General features: G+C 33.2%; 1 protein-coding gene across 1 annotated transcript; it reads left to right on the top strand.

Moving 5' to 3' along the window:
• Window positions 1–7117: 7117 nt before the first annotated feature.
• Window positions 7118–11806, top strand: LOC124914664 (phosphomannomutase/phosphoglucomutase). Its single transcript, XM_047455251.1, has 4 exons — window positions 7118–7759; window positions 7849–8118; window positions 10560–11551; window positions 11626–11806. Exons 1-4 carry the CDS (start codon window positions 7172–7174, stop codon window positions 11693–11695), a joined length of 1920 nt encoding a protein of 639 aa, XP_047311207.1. The 5' UTR covers window positions 7118–7171; the 3' UTR covers window positions 11696–11806.
• The last annotated feature ends 328 nt before the right edge of the window (window positions 11807–12134 follow it).

Below are 12134 nucleotides of genomic sequence, written 5' to 3'. Positions count from 1 at the left end.
TCATCAGAGTAGGCAGATATGATTTTACATTTCCTCTTGTAATGAACACATCTACACCAATAATCAAAGTAATAGGGAGAGATAATATTATTATATATTGGAATTTAATCCCCATCTTGCAAGATTGAAGTGGATAGATACCCAAATTTCTTCATCGATTCAAGCTCCGCTACCGATCCCATCTTTTGGAAAAAAGAAAAAAAAAAGTCTCCTCTATTTATTATTGGGTTAATGATGTTAGCCTCAAACTCAATCATTGGTCGAATCTGAATACCAATTTTTCTACATATAACAGGAAGAGATAAGAGGATATGGGTCAATTAGATAGATATCTTCAATTAGAATGAGTTCTCTAATCACTAGGTGAATGTTAGGGTACATCAGCTCAGTAAGACATTCTATCAATCTATTGAGGTTTGCTTCATCAATATGAAGTCTTCCTTTAGCTAAATTATAGAAAAATGATTCTAAGAACGCCCACATGTTAAAATCAGCAAAATTTTATGTAAAAAAAGAATAGATAACATATATCAAACAATCTGTAAGTAATTTTTACACCGAACGTTCGTATATGTTCTCTAAAAGTAGGAATAGTGTATTTGGAAATCAGGATTAAAGAGTAATAGTTACAATTTGTGTAAAGCTTTGATTCGGGATGTAAATTTTGAAGAACTTTAGACTGATGCCTTTTGATGTGTTCGGTATGTCAAGCTTCGCCATTGTCAGAACTCATCATTCAGTCTTTCTCTCTCTAACACGCACACACAGAAGAGATGCAGATTAAGCCATCCACGCTCCAATTGATGAAGGAGGATCAGTTAATAACTCCGATAATTACTCCGATTTGACGCTACGAGAGGAAAAGCGGTAGAGAAAAAGAAGAAAGAATAAAAAAGAGATTCCACGTTTTATGGCACAAAATATAATATTATCGTCAAGAGCTTCGGCTCCTCTAGGTGATAGTATTTAATGAATTTCATCGAGGGCTTTAACCAGATGCTCTCGGTAATATCAATAACTTTCATCGAGGGCTCCCTTGCTCTCGATGATATTAATATCACGGTGAGTTTTTTTGTTTCTCAGCAATTTTCTCGATAATTGTGTTCTATTTGTTAATTAGAGTTTATTAAATTTGTATTTGGTTTGGGTCTTGGGCCTGACCAAGAGTTATTTAGGTTTTATTTGATTATTAAGGGTTTACAAAAGTTTGTTAGAATTTTAGAGAGATAAAGTGTGAGGCAAAAACTCTATATTCCTTCTTCTTCTTCATAGTAAAATCTGGTGGCGACTAAAGTGGACAAATCTCAATTTGAGTGAACCACTATAAATCTGTGTCGTCTTGTGTTCTTCTTTCTTACGTTTTTATATATTGTTTCAAACAGGTCGGATTTAGGAGATAGAAATCCTAACAACTGGTATCAATGCAGTTAGACTAGATCTGAGCATTGGAAACGATGGAAAGCGAGAGTAGTATAGAACATGGGATTGGAAGATTCGATGGGACATATTATGCCTTCTAGAGAACGCAGACTGAATATTATCTCTATAGAAAGAAGCTTCATGTTCCTTTGAGTGAGAAACCAAAAAAGATGGATGAAGCTGGATGGAAACTCCTTAATAGACATGTTTTGGGAGTTGTCCGATTGACGCTAGCTAAGATGGTTTCTTACAATGTAGCAAAGGAGAAGACCACCATGGGTCTAATGAAATCTCTTTCTGATATATATTATAAACCATCTGCTAACAAAAAGGTGCACTTAATGAAAAGACTCTTTTACTTAAGAATGGTTGATGGTACTTCTGTCACTACTCATTTGAATGAATTCAATACAATTGTGAATCAATTGCTATCTGTTGATATTGATTTTGGGAATGAAGTTAGTGCCCTGATTTTGTTAGCATCTCTATCAAATAGTTGGAAACCTATGAGGGAAGCAATTAGTAATTCAGTTGGAAATTGTAAATTGAAATTTGTTGAAGTTAGAGATCGTATTCTTTCTAAAGAGGTTCGTAAAATTGATTCTGGTGAAACGTTCAAAGGTTCTGCTCTAAATGTAGAAAATATGGGCAGAGGTAATGATAGAAATTTCAACCGAGGTAAGAGCATATCTATGTCGAGGAAAAGGAGGAGTTAGTCCAAGTCTAGGTGGACATTTGAGTGCTGGAATTGTGGTAAACATGGTCATTAGAAGAGGAACTGCAAAGCACCGAAGAAAAATGGTGATGATGAAAACGATACAGACAACGTTGTTATAAAAACTTTCACTAATGCGTTACTTCTGTCTATTGATAGCCCGATAGATTCATGGGTCTTGGACTCGGAAGCGTCTTTCCACACCACTACCCACAAAGAATTAATGGAGAATTATGTGGTTAGAAACTGTGAGAAAGTTTATCTCGCAGATGGTGAGCGATTGTATATTGTTGGAATGGGACATCAAATTGAAGATGGAAAATGGTTCTGTTTAAAAGATTAATAAGGTGAGACACATTCCAGATTTAATGCGCAATCTGTTTTCTATTACACAAGTTGATGAAAAGGTCACAATTTCAGCTGAGGAAATGGTACGTGGAAGGTGACTAAGGGACCAATAGTTTTTGCTCGAGGTCACAAAACTGGAACATTATACACGACTTCATCTTGTAGAAAAATATTTGTTGTTGTAGTTGATGACTCGAAGATTAGTGAGTTGTGACATTACAGGTTAGGTCGTATGAGAGAAAAAAGGATGAAAATTCTTTTGAGGAATGGACAGATTCCAGAACTAAAGTATGTTAAACATCAGTTACGTGAAAACTGAATTCTTAGAAAACAGAAATTGGTGAGTTTCTTGAAGATTAGGAAGGAGTTCAAGAAAGAAAGGCTAGAGTTGGTACACACTGATGTGTGGGGACATGCACATGTTTCTTCTATTGGAGGATCACACTAATACATGACGTTTATAGATGATTCAATGAGAAAGGTATGGGTATATTTTATGAAGAACAAATCTGATGTATTTGTGATTTTCAAAAAATGGAATGTTTTGGTTGAAAATGAAACAAATCAGAAGGTTAAATACTTGTGATCCAACAATGGAGGCGAGTACATCATTTCAGATTTCAAAGAATATTGTGATGTAAATGAGATCAGTATGGTGAAGATTATTCCCCGAATGCCTCAAGAGAATGGAGTAGTTGAACAAATGAATCGAACATTGAACGAGCATGCTAGAAGTGTGAGATTGGATGTAGGGCTGCCTAAAACCTTCTGGGTAGAAGCTATCAATACTGCTGCCTATTTGATAAACAGGGGATTCATTGTTCCTCTTTAATTCAGAATTTCTAAAGGACTCTATAGCAATAAAAAGGTTCGAGAGGAATTCTGAATTCAAGAGGAACAGAGGGTCCGCTGTTTATCAAATAGACAACAATGTTAATAGCTTCTGCCCAGAAGGTTTTAGGCAGCCCTGCATGCAATCTCATGCTTCTAGCACGCTCGTTCAGTGTTCGATTCATTCGTTTAGCTACTCCATTCTATTGAGGCATTTGGGAACAGTCTTCACCATACTGATCCCATTTACAGCACAATACTCTTTGAAATCTGAATTGATATATTCACCTCCGTTGTCGGATCTTAAGCACATAAGTTTCTGATTTGTTTCATTTTCAACCAAAGCCTTCCATTTTTTGAAAATAACAAATACTTCAGACTTGTGCTTCATAAAATATATCCATACCTTTCTTGTTGAATCATCTATAAACGTCATGTAGTATTGTTATCCGCCAATAGAAGAAACAGGTGCAGGTCCCCACACATCAGTGTGTACCAACTCTAGCTTTTCTTTCTTGAGATCCTTCCCAATCTTTAAGAAACTCACTCATTTCTGTTTTCCAAGAATACAGTTTTCACATAACTGATGTTCAACAGACTTTAGTTCTGGAATTTGTTCATTCTTCAAAACAATTTTCATCCTTTTTTCACTCATATGGCCTAACCTGCAATGCCACAACTCACTGTTCTTCGAGTCATCAACTATAGCAGCAATTGTTTCTATGCAAGTTGAAGTCGTGTATAACGTTCCAGTTTTGTGACCTCGAGCAACAACAATTGCTCCTTTAGTCACCTTCCACGCACCATTTCCACAACTGAAATTGTGACCTTCTTCATCAAGTTGTGTAACAGAAATCAGATTGCGCATTAAACCTGGAATGTGTCTCACCTTATTAATCTTCCAAACAGAACCATTTTCCATTTTCAATTTGATGTCACCAATTCTAACAATATCCAGTGGCTCACCATCTGCGATATAAACTTTCCCACAATTTCCAGCCACATAATTCTCCATTAATTCTTTGTGAGCAGTGGTGTGGAAAGACGCTCCTGAATCTAAAACCCATGAATCTATCGGGATATCAATAGACAGAAATAACGCATCAGTGATAGATTCTATAACAACGTTGGCTGCATCATTTTTATCATCATTGTTTCTCTTCGGTGCTTTGCAGTTCCTCTTCAAATGACCCTATTTACCACAATTCCAGCACTCAAATGTCTGCCCAGACTTGGACTGACTCCTCTTGCTTCTCGACATAGATCTGCTCTTATCTCGGTTAAAATTTCTATCATTACCTCTGCCCCTGTTTTCCACATTCAGAGCAGAACCTTTGAACGTTTCACCAGAATCAATTTTACGAACCTCTTCAGCAAGAATACGATCTCTAATTTTAACAAATTTCAATTTAGCATTTCTAACTGAATTACTAATTGCTGCCCTCATAGGTTCCCAACTATTTGGTAGAGATGCTAACAAAATCAGGGCACTAACGTCATCCCCAAAACCAATCTCAACAGATAGCAATTGATTCACAATTGTATTGAATTCATTCAAATGAGTAGTGACAGAAGTACCATCAACCATTCTTAAGTAAAATAGTCTTTTCATTAAGTGTACCTTGTTGTTAGTAGATGATTTCTCATACATATCAGAAAGAGCTTTTCATTAGACCCATGGTGGTCTTCTCCTTTACTACATTGTGAGCAACCGTCTTGGCTAGCGTCAATCGGACAACTCCCAAAACCTGTCTATCAAGGAGTTTCCGTTCAACTTCATCCATCTTCTCTGGTTTCTCACTCAAAGGAACATTAAGCTTCTTTCCAAAGAGATAATCTTCAATCTGCATTCTCTAGAAGACATAATCTGTCCCATCGAATCGTCCAATCTCATGTCATATACTGTTCTCACTTGCCATTATTTTCAATGCTCAGATCTAGCCTAGATGCTCTGATATCAGTTGTTAGGATTTGTATCTCCCAAATCCGACTAGTTTGAAACAATCCGTAAAAATGAAAGAAAGAAGAACACAAGAAGACACAGATTTATAGTGGTTTACTCAAATTGAGCTACATCCACTTCAGTCACCACCAGATTTCACTATGAAAAAAAAGAAGGAATACAGAGTTTTTGCCTCACACTTTATCTCTCTAGAATTCAGTCTCTCCCTTGTAAACCCTTAATAATCACATATTTATAGGGTAAACATTCAAGTAATAAACCTAAATAATTCTTGGTCAGTCCCAAGTCCGAAACCAAATATAAAGCCAATAAACTTTAATTAACACTTGTAGAGTTTATTATAAGTGTAGGCTCCATAACTCAACATTTCCAGTTGTGAGGCAGAATATGTTGTTGTGACAGAGGCTGCTAAGGAAATGATGTGGTTACAAACCTTTTTGCGAGAATTGGATCAAGACTACGAGGGAAGTGTGTTGTGATGCGACAGTCAGAGTGACATTCATTTGGCAAAGAATCTAATTTATCGTAGAAGGACAAAGCATATACAGGTTTGTTATCATTTATCATGTCAGTTTTAAAAGATGAAGTATTAACTCCTGAGAAGATTCCCGTGAGTGAGAATTTAGCTGATAAGCTGATGAAATCTGTGACAAATGAAAAACTGAAGTTGTGTGCAACTTCAGTTGGTCTTCTTCGTTAAGACACCGAATAGAGAGTCGCTACCGATCGATAAATGATGAAATTAGTCTCCAAATGAAGATTGTTGAGTTATGGAGACTATACTTATAATAAACTCTACAACTGTTAATTATAGTTTATTGGGTTTGTATATGGTTTGAACTTGGGCCTCACCAAGAGTTATTTAGATTTTATTACCTGAATGTTTACCTATAAATATGTGATTATTAAGGGGTTTACAAAAGTTAGTCAAAATTCTAGAGAGATAAATTGTGAGACAAAAACACTGTATTCCTGTTTTTTCTTCATAGTGAAATCTGGTAGCGGACTTAAGTAGACCTAGCTCAATTTGAGTGAACCACTATAAATCTGTGTCTTTTTGTGTTCTTCTTTCCTGCGTTTTTACAGATTGTTTCAAACATGTCGGATTTGGGAGATTCAAATCCTAACACTTTTTACTAGTGACTCTTCTTCCTAAGTCATTTCTGTATCGCATCATTGTTAGTGCCTTTCAATATTTGACGCATATTCGACCTGAACTAGCATTTGCTGTCATCATTAATAATAGTTTGTAGCACTATAAAATTCCCTATGTAATTCTTTTTAACAATAAAATTATTAAATCAAGATTTCCCTAAATTTTCTCTGGGTCCTTTGTCATCTTCTTTCCTGATTCAAATTGTGTTAGGAATCAAAGCTTTTGTGAAGTAGAAATCCGAAAATTCGCTTGTGTGAAGTGGAAACCTGAAAATTCAACCCCTTGGTAGCTTATGTGATGATAGTGTATGTTTAACATCGTTGAACGTGACTACTTGCCATGTCAACACATATGTATCCATGTTCGATGGACTGTAGTGTAGATATTTTGTATTCATAGTCTTTTATACCTAGATTGCTTGATTTTTTATTTAATTGTTTTTGTTTTTTCTCACATGAATTAAAAATCAATGGAAGTAAAAGAGGATGTGGAATTAGAAGAAAACCAAAAATTTGAATGAAATTCATCTCAAGTTGGGAAAAAGATATTTTCCAAGAGAAACAGACAGACAAATTGTCATGAAATTCTGCCATGGATTGAGGACCATTGAAATAAAAATCTTATCCTCTCACGCAAGCTAATAGCTGCTGATAACCATTCCCTCTTTAAAACTGAATTGATATATAATTCCAAGAAATAAAGAAATCGTGCTGGCTGAAGAAGATTAAACAATTAAGTTATGGCTTCACCGTCGTTTTTGGTCTCAAACAATACCCGCATAATCATGAATATCGTTCCTGCAGTCTCTTCTTCAACTTCATGCATATTATCATCAGTACAGGAACGTAAAAGCCTCCTCTGTTTTCCATGTTCTAATAATTCGTGGATTTGCAAACAAGGAGTTTCTTCTAATATTTCAAAACCTGCATTTTCTTCTTGTTCATCAAGCACGTTGAATTGTGGTGATGATGATATGGTGGTGGTGGTGGAAGAAGAAATGGACAAAATTCGACGGCTGCAAAACGGGTCGGATGTTCGGGGAGTAGCATTGGAAGGTGAAAGGGGTCGGGAAGTGGATTTGACACCTAAAGCTGTAGAGGCAATAGCGGAAAGCTTTGGGGATTGGTTAAGGGAAAAGACGGCTAATGTTTTTCTAAAGGTTTCTCTAGGAAGAGATCCTAGAATATCCGGCGAGGAATTATGTGCAGCGGTTTGTGCGGGTCTTGCAAGGGCTGGCTGCTCGGTTTATGATATGGGATTGGCTACCACACCCGCTTGTTTCATGAGCACTGTGTTGCCTTCTTTTACTTATCATGCTTCCATAATGGTACGTACCTTAACTTAACTTATACTTGTTATCTTATACATAATTTTCATGCAATGTATGAACTAATGACTCGTTATTTATTTATTTAGATGACCGCATCTCACTTACCATACACGCGCAACGGCTTGAAATTTTTCACGACCAAGGGAGGACTGACTTCACTAGAAGTGGAGAATATATGTGAAAGGGCGGCCCAAAAGTACGCCAACAGTATTATTAATAGAAATGGTCAATCAAATTCAAATGTAATACCTGAAAAGGTAGACTTCATGAGAAGCTATGCCCAACATCTTAGGGACATTATCAAGGAGAGGGTTAATCATCCCTTACACTTTCACGCACCTCTTAAAGGATTTCGGGTACTAACATTTATCTTTTCTCATCATTTATTAATTAATAACCAAGTCAATTTAAATCCTAGATTTATTAACTACAAAATTCATATACTAGTCTAGTTATAACTTATATATATATAAGAGAACTAGTTTGATGTTGTTTTGCAGGTTTTTATATGTTTCTGTTTCTAATAATTTTATTCTGTTTGAAAGAAATTTATTTGAGATTTTAATTAATTAAATTATTATATAATTTTTCATATTTAAAATTATATTTATACAAATAATATATAAGTATTTTAATTAATAAATTAAGTAATTTAATAATTAAAAAAATAAAATATTATGAATTAATTCTTTATAGAAAATTAACAACAAATTAACTCTAACAGCTTATTTGATCTTAGAGTTTTTTTTGGGTATAATTTGAGTTTAGGTAAAAAGTTTGTTTAACTTAAAAAATTATATTTTTTTATTTTAGCGTAAAAATATGACATTACATTTTAATTTTTTAAATTTTTTAATAAAATTAATTGTTTGTTTATTTAATTATTAAAAAATTATAAAACTTACATTTATACACTCAATTTATTTAACTTTTTCAATATAATTTTTTTTTCAAATTCACCCCAACCATTAGCTCTTAATTTGTACACGACATTCCCTTTTAAATAAATTTCATAGAAAGAAGAGAGGGGATATATTTTAAATAAAAATATTTTGATATTTTAATAAATAAAATAAGTGATTAAAATAATGAAATTAAAAATTATAAAATATTAATTTTGGATAAAATCCCTGTAACTCATTATCAAACCAACTCTAAGTGCAAACCTAATCATTAGATTTGTCTTCTAATTTTATATGTTTTCATTGAACAACAATCTAAATAAATTAAAAGTAAAAAATAAAAATAAAATAAAACCAAAATTAGAGCAATAACATTATAAAGGAAACAAAAGTAAAAGTTAAATTTGTAATAAGTTATCCTATAATGTTAATAATAACCTAACAATTTTTTTTTTTTTATGAAAACCAAATATCCTCAATTTGTTTGGTGAGAAAGAGTTCTTATAATATTTAAATATTTTAATCAATGAATGAAGTTATATATTAAATTATTCTATAATGTGTTTATTTTAAATTATCGCTAATCAAAAAATCCCAAAACAATAAGGCATTAACATCTTTCGTTTATATGACAATACAATCAATTATATCATCAATTTATATCAGGTATAATCAGTTTTGATATGTTTCTATATTACATTTGAAACCAATTATATCTACAAGCTTGTTTATTTATTTTGTTTTCTTTTAGGATTTTATTCATCCTTTTTTTATAAATTTTTATCTATCTAGTCATTATTATTATAATTATTAAATTATTTATTTTATTAATTAAAATATTTTTATTTTATTATATTTTAAAACAAATATTATTTTAAAATACCAAAAAATATATATATTTAAATAAACAATTAAAAATTCAAATAACTCATTTGCTTTATTAAACAATTTTTTTTTTTATATTCACCATAAAAACCAATCCAAAATAAAACAAACTTCTTAAACTGGCATACTCTAACCTCTTCCTCCTCTCTATTTCTCTTAATTAATTTTATTTATATTTTTCTTTTCTTTCTTATTTTTTTTTTCTTTATTTACCTTATCTTTAATATTTTTTCTCTCATTCTCCAATAAATTTGAATTAGGTTTGATTTTTGTTTTTTTATAGATGTTTATAAAAAAAATGTTGCCTGATAAAAATACATATTATTGGTATTTTGTATTATAAAATATTTTTCAAGTTTTTTTAATTTAATATTTAATAATTTGATTTTAAATATTATTAGAGTTGGATAAAAATTTTACACATTATACAAAGATATTCACGTGCGCTGCGCTCGACTTTATTTTTTTTAATTATTTAAGAATAATTAGTATGATACATACCTCCATGATCCAAATTTAACTCAAACACTTTTAATTATTTTCAATTGGAATCGAAGTTTTTTTTTTTTTATAATGAATAATAATTAAAATTATATTTTTAAAATAAAATAAAAATCATTAAAATTAAAAGGAATGATATGGTAATTTCCTGAAAAAAGAATATAAAATTGTAGAGAATTTTTTATATTTTTTATATTTTTATCCAGTCATATATTATGCACAACGTTACTCTATTTCCAAATTCTCTATATAATTTCTAAGATAATATTCTACAATTCATTATACAATTCATTAGATTGATTTGCAAAAGATTGAGAAATTAAAAAATCATTTCGAATTGTATAAAATTATTTATCGGCCATAAACAACTCAATCTCCAACCAAAAATGTTTCCAAACAGCATAGGCTCAGAACTCGAATTGGCTAGCAGTCTTACATAATGAATATATTATCCATCGATATATATCAATTATTGTTGTGATTGATGTTTAGTTTTAAAATTGGGGCAGATAATTGTAAATGCTGGAAATGGGTCAGGAGGATTCTTCGCATGGGACGTTCTTGAGAAACTTGGAGCAGACACATCAGGATCTCTCCACCTGAATCCGGATGGAATGTTCCCAAACCATATCCCGAATCCAGAGGACAAGACGGCCATGGCCATGACCTCAGCTGCGGTCCTTCAAAACAGCGCTGATCTTGGCATAGTCTTTGACACGGACGTGGACCGTAGCGGCGTTGTGGATTCTGCTGGTAACCCCATAAACGGGGACAGACTCATCGCCCTTATGTCAGCCATCGTTCTCAGAGAACATCCGGGTACTACGGTCGTGACCGATGCCAGGACCAGCGTTGGCCTGACCAGGTTCATTATGCAGAGAGGAGGGAACCATTGTTTGTACAGAGTCGGGTATAGGAATGTGATTGATAAGGGAGTTTATCTCAATAAAGATGGGGTTGAAACCCATCTCATGATGGAGACTTCTGGACACGGGGCTCTAAAAGAGAACCATTTCCTTGACGATGGTGCCTACATGGTGGTGAAGATAATAATAGAGATGGTGAGGATCAAGCTAGAGGAGGAGGATATTGGGTCAAAATTAGATGGAATCGGTAGCCTTATAAAAGATCTGGAAGAACCTCTAGAGTCGGTTGAGCTGAGGATGGATGTATTTGTCTCCCAACCCAAGCATGCAAAGGCTAAGGCGGTTGAGGCTATAGAAGAATTCAGAAACTATATCGAGCAAGGCAGAATTCCTGGATGGGAATTGGATTCTTGTGGAGATTGTTGGGTAAGTGAAGGATGTCTAGTCGATTCAAATGATTCTCCTGCTGCCATAGATGCTCATATGTACAGGGCTAAAGTTTCTGATGAAATAAATGGAAAATGTTATGGTTGGATACACCTAAGGCAGAGCATCCACAACCCAAACATAGCTGTCAATCTGCAGTCCACTATTCCTGGCGGCTGCAAAACCATCGCTAAAACTCTTAGACAACGGTATGTCATCGTCATTGCAATCAATCCTCGCAATATTCCCATATCCATCTTACAATATTTACCTTTTTGTACAGGTTTATCGAGCAAGGCCAGATGCAAACGATCCTAGATACTAGTCAAATTGATAAATATCTTTCAACTTGACAATTTGATACCATAATCTAATTGTTTCATGTAAAGCTAGATCGTGTATGTTTGGATGAATACGTCATTGTATTAATCACCAGACCAGAATGATAGTAAAAATTATTACACCTATGGTAAGTGAACCAGTAATTAAGAAAGAATAGTCAGCAAGTGCTTGCTCTCTATGACAAATGGAGGAAGATGAAAAACATTACTAGGATAGCTACTCATGTTCTTTCACTACAAAGGGTAATTTGTCATTGTTAAAAATAATATAAAGTTTTTAATTTTAAATCTGAGTTTTAATGGGGTTAGGGTTAAAATTAAATGACTTAATATACTATTATTTAATAAATAGGGTAGGTTGTAACTTATGGTTGGACAATTATTTAATGAAATATTTATAAAACGAACTATTTCTCGAATATGTAGGCATTTTTTTCTAATTTACTTTAAC

The sequence above is a fragment of the Impatiens glandulifera genome, chromosome 9 (genome assembly GCF_907164915.1).
Source record: "Impatiens glandulifera chromosome 9, dImpGla2.1, whole genome shotgun sequence".
Taxonomy (NCBI): Eukaryota; Viridiplantae; Streptophyta; class Magnoliopsida; order Ericales; family Balsaminaceae; genus Impatiens; species Impatiens glandulifera.
Note: the sequence above shows the minus strand (reverse complement) of the source record. Positions and strands in the feature narration are given on the sequence as shown.